Source organism: Papaver somniferum, chromosome 1 (genome assembly GCF_003573695.1).
Source record: "Papaver somniferum cultivar HN1 chromosome 1, ASM357369v1, whole genome shotgun sequence".
Taxonomy (NCBI): domain Eukaryota; kingdom Viridiplantae; phylum Streptophyta; class Magnoliopsida; order Ranunculales; family Papaveraceae; genus Papaver; species Papaver somniferum.
In genome coordinates, this window is record NC_039358.1 from 70,654,634 (window position 1) to 70,676,784 (window position 22,151).

At 34.5% G+C, this 22,151-nt stretch overlaps 1 protein-coding gene and 1 non-coding gene across 2 annotated transcripts; one reads left to right on the forward strand and one right to left on the reverse strand.

The window, feature by feature from the left end:
- Positions 1-14,270: 14,270 nt before the first annotated feature.
- Positions 14,271-14,343, forward strand: TRNAR-CCG. Its single transcript has one exon. It is a non-coding gene; the product is annotated as a tRNA-Arg (tRNA).
- Positions 14,344-14,503: 160 nt separating this feature from the next.
- Positions 14,504-18,688, reverse strand: LOC113290234 (putative ER lumen protein-retaining receptor C28H8.4). The gene is made up of 6 exons (XM_026539838.1): positions 18,130-18,688; positions 16,269-16,468; positions 15,812-15,952; positions 15,638-15,718; positions 14,971-15,095; positions 14,504-14,851 (listed from the first exon to the last, which is right to left on the reverse strand). Exons 1-6 carry the CDS (start codon positions 18,350-18,352, stop codon positions 14,803-14,805), a joined length of 819 nt encoding a protein of 272 aa, XP_026395623.1. The 5' UTR covers positions 18,353-18,688; the 3' UTR covers positions 14,504-14,802.
- Between the last annotated feature and the right edge of the window lie 3,463 nt (positions 18,689-22,151).

The window sequence follows — 22,151 nt, forward strand, 5'->3', positions numbered from 1 at the left end:
CGCCTATCTTTTTCTCGAAATATGTGTTGGTAAGCTTTCGCTTTAACCACTTTTCATCATAACCCGTGACGAAAGTCATGCCGACGTTTCAATCTTGAAAATAGCTTTGATGACGATAGTTATGAATAACGACTGTTATAACATTATAGAAGAATGTTTCAATGATTGAAATGTAGAGTTGAGATTACGTAACCAACTATGGATATAAGCATATATAGTGTGCTCGCACATTAGTGTATAAATCCATGTGCCGGAAACCAAGTGTGTGCATATGTATGCATACGGTATTGGTGAAGGAGACAGGTTGGGTACGCGTACCAGCGGAAGTTTTCGAACCGAAAATTTCTGCTGAGTTTGTAAGTTTGCAAATTGTTAAACCAGTCACCTTAGGTACGCGTACCCACGGAAGTTTTCGACCGTAAATTTCTGCTGAGTTTGTAAACTCAAATTCGGTAGCTATGGTACACGTACCCGTACGCATACCCAAGCTGGTTATATTTCTCAAATCGGAAGATGATAAACTTAAAAAAAAAATCAATAAGGAATGTAATCTTTGCAAACCGTGGCTATATTTTTCATGAATTGATTCAAGTGAATCAAACCGATTTTGTTTCAATTGTGTCTATTCATAAAGACCTAAGCAATTGAAAAACTCTTCAACTAGTTCTTATGAGTCATTTGAACTAGTTATGTGAAGAAGATGAATACGGTTAATATGGAAGTGGTCATATGGCTAACCATTGGTTAACTATTTGTGAACCAACTAAGTGTACACGTTTAGGTACGGTTACTCAAACCTAAATGAAATATATTTCATTTGTGTGTGACAAGCTAAGTTTCGATCTAACGGTTGAAAGATATTAGCTTGGTTAAATCAGGTTTTTCATCTAACGGTGAATATTGAATGCTTTGTTACCAAGGTAACTTGGATTACAAACCCTGATTTGAAAACTATATAAAGGAGACATCTAGCAACTGGAAAAACTAATCCCCACACCTCCTGTGTGATACTAGTTGGTTTTTCTAGAGTCAATTCTCCTTTAACCTTAGGTTTCTTCTCGAGACTCTGTAAGTTAACGACTGAAAGACTTCATTGGGATTGTGAAGCCAGGCGAAACTACTTCTCTTATAGTTGAGCGTTCTGATCTTGCCATTTTATATCGTACGAGTTCAATTGAACAATTGACTTGAGATTATATCTCCGATAGGGCAAGATAAAAAGAAATCACAAACATCTTCGTCTCATCATTTGTGATTCCGCAATATCTTGTTTCGCCACCATACGATTTAGATTATTGTGAGGTGATTGATAATTCTAGGTTGTTCTTCGGGAATATAAGTCCGGGTTATCAATTGGTGTCTGTTCACCTTGATTTTATCAAAAGACGGAACAAAACTCTTAGGTTTATCTGCGGAAGACAGATTCATCTATCATCGTAGACTTTTCGGTGTGATACAGATTTGTTTATTAAAGTCTTCGACTTTGGGTCGTAGCAACTCTTGGTTGTGGGTCAGATCAGCTAAGGGAATCAAGTGTGTAGTATCCTGCTGGGATCAGAGATGTAAGGAGCGCAACTGTACCTTGAATCAATGTGATATTTATTAGGGTTCAACTACAGTCTAGACCGAAGTTAGTTTGTAGTAGGTTAGTGTCTATAGAGGCTTAATACAGTGTGATGTTCAATATGAACTAGGTCCCGCGGTTTTTCTGCATTTGCGGTTTCCTCGTTAACAAAATTTATGGTGTCTGTGTTATTTCTATTCTGCATTATATTTTGTTATAATTGAAATATCACAGATTTTGCGTTAAGATCAATCAATTAGAATATCCAACCTTTGGTTGTTGATTTAAATTGATTGACACTTAGATATTGGTCTTTGTTACCATCGAAGTTTATCTCTCTAGTATTTGATAAAGACTCGCAGATTTCCTTGTGCTTGAGTATAGATCAAATAGAGAGATTGAGATATTAACTCTTTGATATACTTTTATCTAGATTGAGTCTGACTGTCTAGTTGATTCTCTAGAAAGTATATTGGAGTTAGTCCATACAGATTGCTAATCGAAATATGGGTGAGGTTGTTAGACCCCCGCTTTTTCAATTAGTATCAGAGCAGGCAAACACGTTCAATACCTCAAAAGTCTGTGTTTGTAGCGATCTGACTCTTTGGACAGAGGTACTATCTATGATAAACGCGTCACCAGAAAAAGACTATGTTTCTAAAAGATCTATCAAAGAGAAGATCTGTCAGTCTCGGTTATAGACGAACCTAGTGTTCAAATGAAACGGACCAGTACTGACATGTGTTATCCTGATGAATCTGACTCTGTTGCTCAAGAGGAAACAGCTAGAGAGAGTAAATTAATTCTAAATCTTGTTAGAATTCAAGCTGTTAAATTCGAACAGTTAAAAACACATGTCAATGTCCTTCTTGGTGTAGTAACAGACTGTGGCTCCCGTGAAAAGTCTTCTTATAAGGAAAAACCTGAAGTTCGATCAACTCGTATCTTACTTGAGGCAAAACTTAAAAAGGATGCTTTATAAATTGAACATATCTTGAGTAAACTCTCCATTCAAGAATGTTCAAAAAGGTCCTCTATACCATCTACTTCTACACAAACTGAAAAAGCTCCAGTTTTATAAGTAACTTCAGATTCTCTATCCACTCAAATTGATGCACAAGGGATTCACACATCAATTGGAAGAGAGAAATCTCCAAACGATAATGTTAGGTCTGCAATCTCTAATCACTTCTGTGATCAGAAAGTGTGTCTATTTTGTGAATCAAAAGGGTATAGAGTGTAAACGAGGAAACCCAAGTTGAAAAAACAAATTGTTAATTCAACTTCAACACACCTTACATTTGATTCTTAAAGGTGTAACTAACATTCGAATATTTATACCAATTGGTTTTTGTACACTTCATGTGTTTCCTACCAGGAAAGTCAGTTCAATGAGTTCCTCAAATGCACAAAAACAGAATAGACCTGTTGACAAATATCGTCCAAGAAGAACTCATGTTCTCTCTCCTGTCAGAAATGGAGATAATGATAACCCTGATGTGAAACTTGCATCAAGTGAAGAATGCAGATATGAGAAGATGGATGACAACCTTAAATTGATTATTGAAGGATATAAAGAAATCATCAACGGGCTAACTGCTCCATCTAGACAACACTCATCATGTAAGAATCCTCATTATGTGTCGTATTATGATGATAGTACGTTTTATGATAATTTTTCACATCATGACAGCCTTCCTCCAAAACACATAAGGAAGAGATTTAACCAAAAACAATATTCATTTGATGAGCTAAAAGCTCATACTTGTTCCACTCAATCACAAGGTTGAAATCTCTCACACAATAAAATCCTGGTTGAGAGATATTCTCAGGTATACTTGTCGGCAATGGTATTTTCGGTTTCTCAAGCTATTTTCTTATCGTATTTAGCATGAGTATCTTTGCGAAAATTCTTGTGCAAGTATTTGTTTTTATTGTGATCAGTTTTGTTTTTTGTTTTTTGTTTTGGTTAAACTTGGTGTCACTCTTGTACTCTAAAATTGCTTCTCTTATGAGACATTTCTTTTGGAGTCTTTTTTATTCCCTCATGTGCAAAGAGTTTTCTGAAGTCGTGTGCAAACGACTCTTGTCCTTCGTTTGGGTTAAGATTGATCTCGTACGGGCTACCCATGTGTCTGGCACGAATCAATTAAGGAAACCCTAAAAAAATTCTTCCCTAAGAAACCTTTAAGTACTCGACCTATTGAGTTATGTAAGTCACGTACGCATAATCTAGGTTTTGGGTTGTCAAGAATGTCTTCTTCTTCATCTCACTATGGTGATTTTGCAAAGGGATTTCTTAAGAAAGGTTTCGGTTTCGAATCAAAAGGGAGGAAGAAAAGAACTCTGGCAGAAGATGGTGCACCCAATGCCTCATGCTAATATGCATACTCACATCAAAATGTTGAGACTAATGATATGGTTTCTGCTGAAGTGGTTCATGATTTTCTTAAATATTTTGAGAAAGCAAAGCTGCAACTTTTTGATACTATGAAGGATCTTGATGTGATTAGAACTGAGTTGAAAAAGGTTACTACTGACCTTGGTCTCATAAAGTCACATGTTAAAGGACTTCTCAATGAGGATATCTTCTCTGAAGATGCAGTTGATGATATGAATCGCAAGCTCAAAGGTCTCGAAACCCGTGAAGCTGTCGAACGTGAACTTTGATGCAACTTATGATCAGTTTTCTGGAAGACATTTTTTTTGTTTTATTTTTCTAGGAAACTTCTTAAGAGAATCTTTATTCTTGTTTTTGTTTAAGAAGGATAACTAGGGTTTGGAATATCCATTATTGTGAGTACACATAGCTATGTCCAACGTTTTAATTTTGCAATGTTTTTAGATTTATTTATTTAAATTCTAAAATGATTTGGAAGATGATGTTTGCAGTATTAATCTTTATGGTTTTATATATTGCAATATGTTATGGGATATGTATGTTTGCGTCCGTGAACTATTATTGTCCCATATGATGTCAGAAGTTATCTCTTTCATATGTCGATATGCATGTATTGATACAAGATCGATGAACTTTTGACAAACAAAAGTTAAGCCTATTATGTCAATACTTTGATGGAAGATAGGTTAAAATCTTTTGTTTATAAAGATTATGTCTATTGTATGTCATTGTGCAAATAGTAATGAAGATAGAATGAATCTTTGTATATTCCGCAATATTGATCTTCCCTGATCCATATTTTATGTATATATTGTGCGGCTCCATAAGTTTTCTTATGTGAGCATTTCCAACTAAACAAATCATAGATTCGTTTGTGATTAATTTGGTTGTGTATCCGATTAAATTAATCATGGGTTCTCTTGTGATTAGTTTGATTGAGAATTTTTGGATACAAAATCATTTCCTTATGGTTTCTGGTGTCCAAAGAAATCCTTCTTTTCTTGTAAAAGTAAGGTCGCTCTTGTTGTTCTTTCGGGAATGACATCAAATGGGGGAGAGTTCTTTTGAACTTGCGCTTAATTTCCATATCTTTGTGGGGAGTGCGGCTGTGAATATTTTAGGGGTTATCTTGTATCTTTATAAACTCCTTGATGAATGTATTTAGCTTCGGCTTTATGATTGCATCTAAACAAGTTGATATGTACTTTTGTTTGGTCTTGAAGCATCTCCGTGGAAATTTCATTAGGATCCCGTTTTCGTACCTTTGCCAATTTTATTAACAAAAAGGGGGAGAATTAATATGTAGTTAACAGTACAAATACTTATGGTTTACGTGTTTTACGGATCATTATGTAAGGGGGAGTGGTTTTCATGTTGAGATGAAAGTATTGAATAAGGGGGAGTGATACATATCACCATAGTATTGTTGTCGAAGTTGTGATATAAGAACTTTGATATTGTGTAATAATACTATGATACTGTATAACAATGATCGAGAGCTTTTGTTTTTTCATTGTTATGGCTACGGATCTTCAACAACTATGATGCTGAATTGAACATCTATATGGGAGTACTTGGAAAAGAAGAAGTTTTCGAGTAATATTGAAACACCAAGGAGATCAAGCATGTGGACGAGAAGCTACAAAGTTTTATTTATTTTGTAATCCATATGTATTGATAGTTTTGCCACTAAAATTGACAAGGGGGAGATTGTTAGAGCATTGCTCGGTCGAACTCACATGCGTTGCTATCTCAAGCATGTTTGTCAAGTTTAGTTATCAAAACTATATGTCTTGATTTCTAGACTACTTATAGCTAAGTCTCGGTTTAGGACAGTTTAGTTTACTTGAGCTCCAGACTCCATGACGATCATCTTACGAAGACGAAGAACTACTCAAGGAACCAGTGAAACTTCATCCGACTAAAAGGTATGTGGAGACTTGAACTTATCTATCACTCAAAAGTATATATACTCTATCTCCTACTATTGAAACAAAGTCGTATACGTATGATAGTTTTCATACATACACATTTGTTATTTCGAGCCGAGTTTACTCGCCTATCTTCTCGAAATATGTGTTGGTAAGCTTTCGCTTTAACCACTTTTCATCTTAATCCTTGACGAAAGTCATGATGACATTTCAATCTTGAAAATAGCTTTGATGACGATAGTTGTGAATAACGACTGTTATAACATTATAGAAGAATGTTCCAATGATTGAAATGTAGAGTTGAGATTACGTAACCAACTAAGGATATAAGCATATATAGTGTGTTCGCACATTAGTGTATAAATCCATGTGTCGGAAACCAAGTGTGTGCATATGTGTGCATACGGTATTGTTGAAGGAGACAGGTTGGGTACGCGTACCCGTACGCTTACCAGCGGAAGTTTTCGAACCGAAAATTTCTGCTGAGTTTGTAAGTATGCAAACTGTTAAACCAGTCACCTTAGGTACGCATACCCGTACGCGTACCCACGGAAGTTTTTGACCGAAAATTTCTGCTGAGTTTGTAAACTCAAATTCGGTAGCTATGGTACACGTACCCGTACGCGTACCCAAGCTGGTTATATTTCTCAAATCGGAAGATGATAAACTTAAAAAAAATCAATAAGGAATGCAATCTTTGCAAGCCGTCGCTATATTGTTCATGAATTGATTCAAGTGAATCAAACCGATTTTTTTTCAATTGTGTCTATTCATAAAGACCTAAGCAATTGAACAACTCTTCAACTAGTTCTTATGAGTCATTTGAACTAGTTATGTGAAGAAGATGAATACAGTTAATATGGAAATGGTCATATGGCTAACCATTGGTTAACTATTTGTGAACCAACTAAGTGTACAAGTTTAGGTACGGTTACTCAAACCTAAATGAAATACATTTCATTTGTGTGTGACAAGCTAAGTTTCGAACTAACGGTTGAAAGATATTAGCTTGGTTAAATCAGGTTTTTCATCTAACGGTGAATATTGAATGCTTTGTTACCAAGGTAACTTGGATTGCAAACCCTGATTTGAAAACTATATAAAGGAGACATCTAGCAACTGGAAAAACTAATCCCCACACCTCCTGTGTGATACTAGTTGGTTTTGCTAGAGTCGATTCTCCTTTAACCTTAGGTTTCTTCTCGAGACCCTGTAGGTTAACGACTGAAAGACTTCATTGGGATTGTGAAGCCAGACGAAACTACTTCTCTTGTAGTTGAGTGATCTGATCTTGCGATTTTCTATCATACGAGTTCAATTGAATGATTTACTTGAGATTATATCTCCGATAGGGAAAGATAAAAAGAAACATCTTCGTCTCATCGTTTGTGATTCTGCAATATCTAGTTTCGCTACCATACGATTTAGATTACTGTGAGGTGATTGATAATTCTAGGTTGTTCTTCGGGAATATAAGTCTGGGTTATCAATTGGTTTCTGTTCACCTTGGTTATATCAAAAGACGGAACAAAACTCTTAGGTTTATCTGTGGGAGACAGGTTTATCTATCATCGTAGACTTTTCTGTGTGATACAGATTTTTTTATTAAAGTCTTTGACTTTGGGTTGTAGCAACTCTTGGTTGTGGGTGAGATCAGCTAAGGGAATCAAGTGCGTAGTATCCTGCTGGGATCAAAGACGTAAGGAGCGCAATTGTACCTTGAATCAGTGTGATATTGATTAGGGTTCAACTACAGTCCAGACGAAGTTAGTTTGTAGTAGGCTAGTGTCTGTAGCGGCTTAATATAGTGTGGTGTTCAATCTGGACTAGGTCCCGGGGTTTTTCTGCATTTGCAGTTTCCTCGTTAACAAAATTTCTGGTGTCTGTGTTATTTCTATTCCGCATTATATTTTGTTATATAACTGAAATATCATAGGTTGTGCGTTAAGATCAATCAATTAGAATATCCAACCTTTGATTGTTGAGTTACATTGATTGACACTTGGATATTGGTCTTTGGTACCATCCAAGTTTATCTCTCTAGTATTTGATAAAGACTCGCAGATTTACTTTTGCTTGAGTATAGATGAAATCGAGAGATTGAGATATTAACTCTTTGATATACTTTTATCTAGATTGAGTCTGGCTGTCTAGTTGATTCTCTAGAAAGTATATTGGATTTAGTCCATACAGATTGGTAATCGAAGTATTGGGTGAAGTTGTTAGACCCCTGCTTTTTCAAGTATGTTATCAAATTATTTATCCAAATCCAACCTTCTTCTGAGAAAGCAATATAGATTGATCCGAAATCTGATTAAAATCTAATATAGCACCTACGGGTACATATGAAATGTATCAAATCGATTCTTCTATGGAATTCAAGGGGATCAAATAGGAAATGATACGCTGAATCATAGAACTATAATGAAATATACGATCAACCAATATTTATCGAAATTGAAAAAGAGTCAGAAGAAATGGTTCGGTCCTCTTATTTCTCGAACCGAGAGATCCATGAATCGGGATCCTAATGCTATTTATTTCACTTTAAGTCCATGAATCGGGATCCTAATGCGTATCTGTAATACCCCAAGTTCCGGACAGGGTCAAACCCATATGAAGATCCGAACTCGAAGCGTTATGGGTCGGAAAGAGACTTAAAAACAATTCATTTTTTTTATTTTTATTTAAATCAAATTAACATATCAAAATTAATCAAAAGGAAAAATATCATTTCTTAGGTTTAAATTTATACTTCACAATATTATACATGAAACATTTGATATCAATTTACATTTCAAACAAATACAAGTAAACAATTCAATCACTAAGCTACTCATTCCTAGCTTCCGCTGCGCAACTCTAATAAATCTGCAAGGAATGTCAATTGGGGTGAGATGACAGCTCAATTGAATGCACCCCCATTCTATAAAGATGTGAAAACAAATATCAACCAATCAAAGAGAACATACAACAAAAGACTTTGCACAACTTTAAGGATTCAATTATATGTTCGATTAACAAGCTCGCAACATCAATAATATTTCAAACAAATAATCCAATTTACGATTTAATACATCATTGGTAACAACACAATTCATCCATTTGAATTTTACACATCAGTTCACAATTCATCCATTTAAGTTTCAACGCATGAGTTCATAACATCAATTATGTTTCCAACAATTCATTTAATCTAGATTTCAATACATGATTCACAAATTAATATTGTCACAACAAGCCATGAGTTTACAATACCAAAATAATTATCAACAAGTCATTCATCGATGATTCAACACATATATTCACGTATTAATATAGTCACAGAGAAACCATGAGTTCACGGTACGAAAACCTTGGTTCATACACCTACCTATATTTTATCGGCACGGACAGCCTCCATCGATGGTCAGGAACAAAAGTTCCTATGGGGATCATACCCATATGCTCTCGGACCCGTTTTATTCACGGTACGAAAACGTTGGTTCGTGCATCCACCTATCGTTTACCGGCACAGACAGCTGCCATCGATGGTCGGGAAACACAAGTTCCCATGGGGATCATTACCCATTTAAATCTCGGGGATCATTACCCGCCGTTAGCATGAAACGAAGTTACATCTAACGGAAAAACATGAACTCTTTCTTATTTAAATTATTTTTTTATAATTAACTTAAATAATCTTTGCATTCCAGTTTCAGGATCATTCATATTATCCAAACAACAATTATACATAATTACTCAACTTGATTCAAAATAGAACGGAAGAAGAAGTCATTAGTTTTAATCAAAGAAATCACAAAATAGAATAAAATAAGAAGACACCATTTCCAATCAAATAAATCACAAATAAATATTTAAAGAAGATGGGTTAGTAAACCTACCTTGATTATAATTTACATCTCAATATTTATACTTTAATGAAATCAATAAACTAATCCATAGAAAAATATGTTTCTTCCATTCCATAAAGCACTCCAAATATTGTTCTCCAAACTATTCACATATAAGAAAAGGTAATATAAACAATATATGAGGAAGTTTATTGCTCTAAGGTTAATAGGGAAACCAAGAAAAGAAGGAGAGAAAACAAGATGAGAGAAAGTTGGCCCTTTACTTATTCTCTCTGGCCAAGCATATATATACACACAATATTTAGTGCATAATTTCATATCATAAAAAATAAAAAAATGAATTGTTTTTAAGTCTCTTTCCGACCCGTAACGCTTCGAGTTCGGATCTTCATATGGGTTTGACTCTGGTCCGGAACTCGGGATGTTACAGTATCTATTTCACTTTAAGTGAGAGTTTACATTATATATCCCTTGCTATTATTGGTCAAGAAAGAAAGTGTGCTTAGAATATATCAAAAATATCTTCAAATTTGTTCTCATTTAAACCGATGAAATCGACATTACCAAATATTGTAAATCAAATTCAATACATATCACCTATTCATATATAAAGAGCCAAGATATTAACTATGAGATAAGATCCACGCACAATCTCAATCACACCTTATTTGACAAGATTTGTGCCAATTTTTCTTTAAAGCTCAAACAACAGCGTATTTTAAGCTAATATTTTTACTTTCCTCTTGTAAAACTCTACATTTCTACGAAACATGAGACGCTCCTTTATACCAAACCTCATCATCTACCAGTCTTAATATTGACGGTCGACTTCCAAAGTGGTAAATGATGTTATACATCTCGCGTTGTGCTTATTCTTTGTAGGAATACTAGAAATAACATGTGCCATAACGGCACTTCCTTGATTTGATATGTGATTCATGTATAATGTTTGGTAGATGATCTAAGTCTTCTAAATTATCGATGGTGAACTTACAGAACAAAAAAGAAACAAATACCATGTGTCCTCTTCCTTTGAAAACCCTATTTTTCGTTTTGATAATAGTAGAATTTGAGGTTTCATTACATACACAAAATTTTATAAAATTCTTACTCTTATAGGTTGTGGTTTATAAAATAGGTAAAAATTCTGAACTTGGTAAGGTTTACAATTTGAGTGCTAACAAAGCCTTTTGGGTTTTAATATGAATTCATCGGCTTTAGGATGCAAGCACGGTAGTTATGACACTCAAATATTTCCACTAAGTATTGAACACATAATGTTTATCAAACGAAATCTGAATGAAAAATGTATTCAACCGTAATTTTTTTTGCATTTTTATTTCAAAGTTACGTTTAGTTTACACCAGTGTTTAACATTAGATTCTGTTTGCATTAACATGCATGCACTTAATTCTATTTAGGATGGTTGGATGTAATGTTTGTCTCTAAATATGTTATCCATCCATCCAAAACTCAGAAGCCCATGTTGTTTTGTATCATAGATGTATTTTTTTTAAGAAGTATATGTCACCAAAATATTAGCTCCAAACTCCTTTTCATTTGACCTTCGTAGAAACATTGGCTCATATCTTGTCAAATAATGTGTGAAAACATTTTTTTCTTCTATTTTAGGTTGGTATAAAGGGAGGTACCTACAAACTATTTAGTACTCCCACTAGGAGACAATTGCAAGGGTGTTGATTAATGAGATACAATTATTAATAAGTTCAACAAAAAATTAGTAGGTTGGAAGATGTTTTTCATTTCCAGAGCAGGCAAAATAACTTTCATGAACAGTATATTATCAAGCTTTCCTGTCTTTATATGTCCTTGTTTGATATTCATGTTTCAGTTGTTACTAAGATTGAAAAAACTTATGCTGACGTTCTCAATAAGAAACAAAAGAAAAACACTTAGTGAAATGGTCAACTATTAATTTGTAAGCACAAGAAGAATGAAAGTTTAGGTGTGGAAATTTGAAGCTTATGAATAAATATCTTATTTCTAAATGGCCTTGGAGATTTGTATTTGAAGGTGATGCTATGTGGAAAAACATTATTCTTGAAAACTATGGTTCTTCTATCCATAATTGGTAAACTAAAGTTCTTAAAAAGTGCTTGCGCAAAGATATATGAAAAGGAATTATGCAATTTCAAGGGTTAATGGATATTTCTTTCAAGGTTAATGCAGGGACAAGATAGATTTTGGGTGAAATATTGGCTTCAGGATGGTAATTGAACGTCTAATTTTCCTACTTTTTATAATGTGTCTAGAAGTAAAATTTGCATTGTTGTTGAGGTTGTTTCTATAACAGATGATACTTTGCATTGAAATTTAATTGTTCTTAGAAGAATAAATTTACGGGAAGCTAATCTTCTGCAAGACACTAATGGGGCATCCCTTTAACTAGCTAGACTTATTACGTGTACGAAGATGTTTAGACTAGTGAAGAATCAGGAAAGGCAGGGGTCCTGCTTGTATCCAAAAATATGAATACTCTCAAAAAGAACTTGTTATCCTTATGAATAAACTGGGTTAGTTCAACATTGAAAATTTATAAGGAGAAATTACGCTATAAAATCAAGTTATAATCTTCAATCTTAGTCCAATGATGATGCAGTCAATGAAAATTTTAAATTCATCGAGGAACAAATAAGAATTGGTTTCCTTCTTTAGGTTCTAGTTCAAAACAAGATTCTGACAAGAAATAATTTATTGAGACTAGATATCACCACTTTTCCAAGTTGTATTTTGTCTTATGATGATGAATCTGCTGACCACATCTTTAATACCTGCGGGAAATATCTTTTTGGATACTTTGAGTTGCATTTTTGTTTTTCCTTAATACATTGCACCTATACTTCTTTCTTGGAACTCTATAAATGTTGTCTTCTATATCCATATTTGGAGTATGGTTCATGCTGCCATCTTCTAGACCATATGGATTGAAAGAAATACACAAGTGTGTGCAGGAAAAAATAAAAGCAAGACTTAGATGTTAAAGGTGATCCAGTATCATATCTACTCTCAAGTATTAGCTATCCAGGAATTTTGAAGACATTTTTTACAATTAAATGATCTTGCATCGGAAAGAGTTGTACTTCAAGCCACCTTAGTAGTTTTTATTTTGCTTCTCCACCGATCTCTTGATCGGGTTTTCTTTTGTACATTCCATCTTTTTGGGTTCCCTTTTTTTCTATCACTAGTTCTCCTTGTCGTTCAAAAAAAAAAAATGTGAGCACAAATTCTCCTTCTTAATTCATCTAGATTTATTCTTTAAGAGAAGCAAAAATTATACCTCAATATAACATGTTGTCTCACGATCCAAATTTTACATTTCAATCCGAAAATTGTCTTATGACCCCAAATCTTTTATGTGATGTGGAATCCGTCGTTTTTATCCAAGAAATTTTTCCTTGACCATAGTGTCTCAAATTCCACAACTATTACCAATTTAAGTCAACTCATATATCGTGAACTAATTTGCTTAATGATTCAAAGCATACACTTGTGTTATCAATTTTATTTTAAAAAATTTATAACTTTTAACATGAAAAATAGTAAATCGAATTTATTAAATTAGACAATAAAGTGAGTAATTACAGCATAGAAAATCATAAAATTCGTTGTCTGATATTTATAATTTTTAACACCTAAGATAGTAAACTGAGTTTATCATATTAGACAATAAAATGAGTAACCATAGCACGGAAAAATCATAAGTTCGTTGGATATTGATATTTGCCGAATCGAATTTGCAATTTGTCTAAACCAATTATTCTTGAACTAGCCAAGTGGAACTGTTGTACGGATCCGAGCAATACCGTCCTCTAATGTTATTAGGTCCGATCACTATTAAGCTTTTCATTTTTCAACTATTGAGTTGTTGATGTTGAGCCATTAATACCATGTCTTTTAAGTTTTATCGGGTTCGAAGACTGTTCTACATTTTCTCAATGATATTATTGGGTGTCCCCGAAGGGACATTATTTTCCAATAATTCACATCTCTGATGGTGAACAGAGAACACTTAAGGCACTTTATTACTACTTTTATCATGTAGATATATTTGGAAATATTAATAATTCTCAATGACGGTACAGTTCATTCAAAAATAGAAAAAATCTCAGTGACAGTAACCAGTGAAAGTGCAGAGGTCGGCCAAAAATGTTATCTAAGCATACTGTTTTGAATCATTGCAGTACATTTTTGTGTACATGATTTTACTATCTATCCTGACTCTATGGGAATATCTCCACCAAAAAACATGTTAGTGCTAATGTTAACTCATGGAGCAACCATTCAAAAATGTACCACGGCAAATGAGAATAGTGATACATAATATTTCGGGTATAAATGGAGTAATTCAGATCTGTTACTTAAAACTGTTCTTGGAAACGTTTTTGTATCTTTGAGCATTATGAATTTTGTTATTGGGAAGGATTTGTCGACATAATTTTTCTAATACTGTTACAATTTAACATCAATAAATAATTAGGTACATCCAACCCATCACAAATGGTCGCGTGGCCTAATGGATAAGGCGCTCGCCTCCGGAGCGGGAGATTGCGGGTTCGAGTCCCGCCGTGATCGTTATTTTTTTTCTCAATTTTAATTTGCTCTAGGTCTTTTTTTGTTGGGTTCGACTCCTGATATCCTTCACTAATCACTACCATCTTCGCTATTCACTTCTCTATACGCTCACTCACTGATTTAAACGGGTTTACATCGACAGAGAATCACATAGACCAGCAAATCAACCCCAGAACAGATATGGCATTAATATTGGAGATGCTTACACTGTTATAATATAGTCTAGCCATGGAACAATCATGATTTCCTTGAAATAAATTTTAACACCAAGAGAACGCTTGCATTTCTATCTTTACAGTTACCCCGGGCTACAACAATTTAGAGTCATCATTGACTACTACAGAAAGGAGAGAGAACGACGAACTAACAAAAATGACCAAAAACACATTCTCTAAGCTTAAGTTATTGATGTGAACAGTTAGCGCCACACCGTGTAAGAGAAGAGCTCGCTTAAGACTCTCATACTACTCCGGAGGGGAGACGTAGAACAAGTTGTCCGCCAAAAATGCTGTAAAGAACGTGAGACACGAATAAATGTTACCGACCACATGGTGCGTGCATCAAGGGAGGAAACAATATGAATCTAAAATCAAGAAACACCAGTGTTGCACAAAGTCCTAAACGAACCTCTTCACATAATAATAACAGAAGTCTGCCAGGATGAAGGTTTGGACTATCTCTGACAAAAGAACCATAGAAGGCCACAGCCCATAACCCAAAGCTGTTAGTAAGCGTCCACGAGTATCTAGGACCTGTGAAAATGAGAGAGAGAGAGAGAGAGAGAAAAAATTTAGTGCTGGACCCTTAGGATATAAATTGAGAAATCAGCATGGAGAAACAGTATCCTATAGTTAATTATGTCAATTGTGGCTGCATTGGTGGATTACAGGGTATTTATCAAAGAAATGAAAATGGGGTGCCACCCTCGAAGGAATCATGGTTAGGTATCTGTTTAACTCTAATTTGGCAAGATCGTCTTCTTTAGGTGTAACAGTAACGTAGCTGCATCAGCGAACTACAGGGTATTTAGAGAAAATAAAATTAGCCCACAAGGTGGAGCAAGAGCCACCACAGAAAAGGAATCATGTTTGTGTATCCTAATTGACTGGATTGTTATAATAGAGCTACGAATTAGCATGATTTGGTACATAATATTTAATCTTAGTTGATCATTTTCAGATCAACCAGAGTCAAAGTAGATTATAATGAATCAGTTTTTGGAATGTACTAGGCGAAATCCATGTTACTGAGCAAGAATAATATAAAGATGTTTGATGAGTCATTTGATTCAAACCTGGAGGACCCAATGGGCACAGCTCAAGAACCTTGCAACGCCCAAGGCAAATACGTAATGAGCTGTAAATGGTTCAACAATCTGAAATTATTGGCAAACATGCATTAAGAAGAGTTTCACAAACCGATACATGCATATAAACAAGTTTCTAACCCTATGTTCTGTACTCTGTACCTTTGTGTTCTGCATCACCCTTAACTGGGGAAGCACTGAAACTGCTTCTAGGTATACACATAGAGCCCAGAAGATCCTGTTCAAAATATTATGTGACGTTGATGGGTGAATGGCTAGAGCTAATACGGCACATGGCACCAACTACATCAAGTTTTGAAATAATCAGTGAAACATTACAAAGAAATATAACCCAGTGTTATAAGAGAAATAATCGATCTGCACACTAGTAGTGTCAATTGCTTCATAACAATACCCATCTAGTTATCCACCTGTCGATCCTAAAAGTGAAGTTATAGTTACACTAAAAATTTCATTAAGAGACTTTTTCACTGTACATTATCAAGGTAGCAACAATGCCTCATTTTGAGCACTCGCTTCAAAGTTCAAATACCAGCTTGATACGAAAGAGGCATAAGAGAGATGAGGTAGGGAGGAGGGATGGATCATAAAAACTTACCACATAATAGATCGCAAAGTTGTCTTTATCCTCCATATAACTAGATCTTAGTTTAAATCGGATCATATAAATAACCCACAGGGTTGTCCCCAATGTGGCTGTATCTAGAAGCGTGTGTATATCGTACTCCATAACAAAACTGCAATATAGTCTAACAGCTAGAAATATTGCTGTGAGTTCCTGAGATTTGAGTGAAAGTCCTACATAACAAGTTCAAACAACAGATGAACAAATGGTACTAAAATGAAAAGAAGGAAACAGCAGATAATCCAGGATATACAACAGACAGACATCAAACAAAAAATGCACAAGAAAGATAAAACTTTTGCACATCGAAGAGGTAAAGGTAATTGGACTTTATATACTTGCAGTATTATGTTGTTATTAGCAGCTAGAAGTAAATCAAAGAATTTGAAAAACTGATGTTCACCATGAGCAAAGAAAAGAGGGTACCGATTAAATACCCCTTGGTTAGGCACCTAAAACCATCTGAGTCACGTTTAATCTTTACGTATAATCACACACCTGTACATGCTACATGGCAATTCCAGAATATATATGGTCATTTTTTGAATGCACAATGCACCATGTCACCACTCATATACGCTTTCACGCACTATTTCAGACATCATCTTCTTTTGGACCCTTGGCTACATCGAAGTAGTACAAATCCAATATATTTCTATTTGTAACATTTTGATACGAAGTTATGAACCATCACTTACCATTAACAAAATTTGTCATGGTAAGTATTTCATATTTGACATGTCCTATTCAATGATTTCTCAATGAAAAGTACTTTCACCCCTTGTAAACCACAACCCTTTAGTATCTCCACGGACTATCTTTTGAATCATATCTTACATTTACGCCTCTCTGCATTAACTCCTAAAACTTATGGAAACCAGCATCTGAAGTTTGTTTCTACCCAACTAATTAAAAGAGGTAAAGTCGTCAATAAGAATTAATAAAACAACACAAGGATGGAATCTACTTAACAATCTATACAATATCAATTCATTGGATAAGTTTTGGCAAATATCACCCTATTAAAAGGCAACCAAGCCCACAAAGAGGTAACATTAGTCCAAACTTTCTACTACGCATCCATATAAAGATTGAGGTGCTTGTTCTGTATATTGGTTTCTTTGTAAAGGGTAAGAGGTTCTACATATACTCCCTAAAACTCAATAGTTCTCATGTTCGTATAAAGTGATGCACTCTTATATTCAACAGTTCTCCTGTTAAGTTTGTGGGAAATGAGTGAAGTGGACTAACATCCTATATTCAAGGTTCAATATGTGTATGTCGAACATCCTATGATCATAGAGGCTTCGCAATAAGAAGCACGAGATCACAAGCACTTCAACTAAGAAACTACAGCATTCACAACATACACATAATGAAAATAAGTTGTTGATCATATGCAATTTCACTTATCCGGTTACCGAGTTTCAATAACACTGATATAATTTCACAACTAGCATATAATACAACAGAAAAAGTTCACATGTAATGTAACAAGGAGAATTCGCTCAATCCCTAAACCAACCTACAAATTTTGGATTTCATTCTTTAAGCTACACCCAACAAATCTAATAGCCCATCCAGTAAAACATCACAAAAAATGATAGAAATTCCATTTCTTCAAAGGATATAAAAGTCATATTTTTCATAGATCATAAATTGAATCAACAAGATCAAAAAGGGGAAATTCATTTTCATTTAAATTAAAAGATTCCACAAAATGCCAAAATATCATTTTCATTAATTCATTAAAAGATTCCAAAATTCAATAAGAAATTGATATTTAAGACCATAATAAAACCAAAATCTAAGAAGCAATTAAGAAAATTCATACCAGCACATGTTTTCTCCTTCATGAGTTTATAAATAAGAACCGAGACACCAATAGCATGAACAGCCTCAGCTGCAACAAAGAGATTATCGTGATCGTTTACGATAAATCTCAAGAAAACAAGAGCAGTCATTCCTGATACCACGGCTAAAAACGCCTTCACCTTTGGTGGTTGTCTCCTTACCCACGTTGCTACAGCTTGGATTGGCTTCTTCTGAGCCCTCATCACTGCTCTCCTTATATATGGAAATGAAGATGATGAGTGTTGCAAATTATGCGCTTAGAGCTGAGGGTTTGAACCAGATAGCTTTGAGAAGAGGAATTTGCAGGATTGGATTTATTAATGGAGGACAGATTTAGAAGTGGTTGATGCAATAGACAGAGGTTCACTTTCTTTTCATCAGTTTTTTTGGGGGTTTATATTTCAGCCCAGTATTTTGATACAGATCAAGCAAAAAGTTTATTGAACTTGTTGGGGTATGATTGGGGCGGATATAAACACAAGGTTTGGTTGAGGATAAGCTTTTAAGTTTTTAACATCGACTTTGTATTCATGCGGGTTAAAGTTGTTTTCATACGAGAAGATGGTCCATCTCTAATATTGATCTTTTTTCTTTTTTCTTTGTTCTTTGTTCTTTTTTTTTTTTTGATACCATTAAACCTGCAATGTTGCGAAAACGAAAATGTTTGTACTTCCGTTGTGACTTTGTCATTATATCAGAATCATTGTCATTTGTATGGATCTTCTCGATTTGTACGACTTTCTCATTGAGAACTTCTTGTATCCACTGGCATTTAATTTTGCTATGCTTCAACCTCGAGTAAAAATTCGGATTCTTGCTAAGATGGATGGCACTCTGGCGGTCACAAAAAATGAATTTTTGTGGTTTTACACTGAGTTCTCTAATAAAGCTATTTATTCATGTCATCTCTTTGCAACTCTATATAGATGTTATGTACTCTTTTATGTGGTACACAATGTCATATATCTTAGTAATTTGAATTTTTAAGACACAACTCCCCCTGCATATGTTAATAATTAACACAATATCGATTCAAGTTGTCTTGAACACGTAACAAGTCTGAACACGTGTAACCATTAATTGTAGATTGTCAGTGTAACCATTAATTGTAGTCTGAACACGTAACAAGTCTGAACACGTGTAACCATTATATCACAAACACATAATAGAAGTATACTTTAGAAACTGTAGTATCCATTTCACTACTTCCCAATGCTTCATGTGGGGGTTGGACAGAAGTTTGCTTACTACTCCAAATGTATAAGCTACATCCGTCTTTATACACGCCATGACATATATCAACTACCAATTGCGGATACATAGGGAATTTCTTTCATCTTCATTTTCTCAACATCTTTCAGATGAGATTGATCACCAGTAAACTTAAAATGGTTTTCAAGTAGAAAACTTACCGGATCAGCCTTGCTCATGTTAAACCTTTGCAACACCTTTCAATATAGCTTTCTTGTGATAGCCACGGCTTCCTTGCCTTCCTATCGCGAGAGATTTTTATGCCAAGAATACCCCTTGCTCGACCCAAGTTTTTCATAACAAAAGATTTTCTCAGGTCTGGGCTCAACCTCAATTTTTTTCTTATCTTTTCCAACAATCAACATATCATCAACATATAGAAAAATAATAAGAAAATTGTCATCCACAAATAAACACAAAATGGTCTGAAATTATTATCTTGTACTTTTATCAACAACTCAAACTTCTTGTACCATCTTTTAGGATGAGCTTTCTTCAAACTATATAAATTTTTCTTAAGCTTGCGACCATGTTTTTTTTTCTTTTGACTTCAAAAATTTCGGCTTGTGCCATGTATACACATTTTATTGAAATTCACCATGAAGAAATATTGTCTTGACATCTAATTGTTCAACTCAAATTCCATACTAGATGTTAATGCCAAGACCACCCGAATATAAGGAAATCTCACTAATGGTGAGAAAATATCGTCAAAGTCAACACCCTTTCATTGCTCAAAATCCTTCACAACTAAGTGAACTTCGTACCTTGTTTTTGGGTTGTCATATTCAGTCTTAATTCTATACACCCGCTTTTTCTTCGGAATGTATGGTTCCCATGCCTTTTCAACTAACTCATAAATGTCATTCTCATCAGAAAAAAAGCCTCTGATTTCATGGATTTCAAACACTTTCCACTCTCGGGAACATGAAGAGCATTTTCATAGCCTGCCTCTATGAGCATCACATGTTCATGTGGTTTATACTTCGTTGTAGGTATCTTGAGCCTGTTAGATCTTTGTAACTCAGCTTATGAAATTACGAGGGTACCCAAATACACCATGTTTTTTGTTTCAACATATAAGTCTGATACCAAGTGTGATCATCTATGGATAAAGTCGAGACAATACAACAACTAGGTATTCACTTGAAAATAGTTATGGTACAAGACCGATTGACTATATGATCAATGCCAAGTGATTAGGATTTAACGTACAAGTGTTATTTACTTTATTATAATGAAATGATTATAATGCAGAAGTAAAGTAAATGACACAACAAGATTTTGTTAACGAGGAAACCGCAAATGCAGAAAAACCCCAAGACCTAGTCCAGTTTGAATACTCTCAGAATTAAGCCGATATACAAAGAACAAAGACAACTTTGGATAGTTAAGACCAAGTAATCTACCCCTACTTACTTAGTTCCCTCAGTATCCCAGCGTCTACGACCATCTGGTCATGCACGTGAATCCCAAGACAAAAATCACTATTTTGAGTTGCTTTATCGATGTAAAGTCTTAAGCGTTCAACTCCTTTGATCATTTTCCAAACAATAAAGGAAGAAAGATGTTTGGTAACTACTCCAATAATCTTTTAGAAAAAGATTTGTTTAGATTTGAAAAAGGCTCTTCCGTATAAACTAGTAAATTCCTTTGTCTGGTTAGATATATCCAAATCGGTAACTTAGATTCGGATTCACAACTATCAAATTCGGATATTGAAGAATATCACCAAATGATAGTTGCCGATCAAAGTGATTATATGATCAATTCTATCAAAGATAAACTGGATCTAAGTCGGATCCTTGCCGATCAAGATGTGTGCACAAATCACGAGATACGAAAACCAATAAGAAAAAATCTTATTGTCTTCAAATCTTCAATTGCCTTCTTTTGTATCTATATAAAAAAAACTTGAATCCACTTATGATAGATCATGCACATAACTGAGTCTATTAACAATGGTTGATTACAAGTTGTCTTTAGATCTAATAATAATTCTAAAGATCCTTCCAATACTTTGATCTAGCTTGAGTGACCCTTATATCAAAAGAAAAGGCTCTCAAGAATAATCAAACTAGGTGCAATCAAAGTTTCAACAACTGTTAGTAAATCAAATTAATAATCGAAAACTAAAATAACAATGCAATTATCTAGTTTCCCACCAACGGTACTCGTAGAGCTTCTTGATCCGACAAAAGTTTTTAAACGAGCGATCGTAAGAGATTTCGCCTAATTAGGATACTTTCCTCTCCGGATAGACGACTCCAGCAGAAACAACACGAATGAAGTTTTCCTGGCTCACAGGATAGTTTGAAAGAAATGCAAACTTAACTATTTATAGACCAAGGTTGTTTGGGCAACAAGGAAATTCCAAAACCGAAAGATTCTCAAGATATGCAATAAAATACCTAATTTCGATTTCCATATTTTTAACTCTATATCCAATCTGTAATTCTGAAATCTCTCATTAGAAAATATATAGTATTAGTTTAGCACGTAACTAATATAACCTTCCAAGAGATATGTTTTGATTGCTGGAAAATCAAAAACATATAATCGAAAATCTTAATTAAAAGATTCTCAATATTTCGAATTGGGACCACCTTGAGTATCAAGGAATATCTTTAAACATAAAATATAAGAATTATATTCATGTCAAAATTATGTCGACATCTGGAACTTTCCTATTTGGCAAACCCTAATTCCAAACTCACACAAAGCCGTAAAGTAATATGTGAGTGTAGAGGA

Bases quoted from the DNA above. Each gene is read 5' to 3' on its own strand.
- LOC113290234 (XM_026539838.1), bottom strand. From the start codon at position 18,352: ATGAGGGCTCAGAAGAAGCCAATCCAAGCTGTAGCAACGTGGGTAAGG. The intron at 16,469-18,129 runs GTATGAATTTTC...CTTGTTATGTAG, and splicing joins GAAGGAGAAAACATGTGCTG to GACTTTCACTCAAATCTCAG. The intron at 15,953-16,268 runs GTAAGTTTTTAT...AACTTGATGTAG, and splicing joins ACTTTGCGATCTATTATGTG to TTGGTGCCATGTGCCGTATT.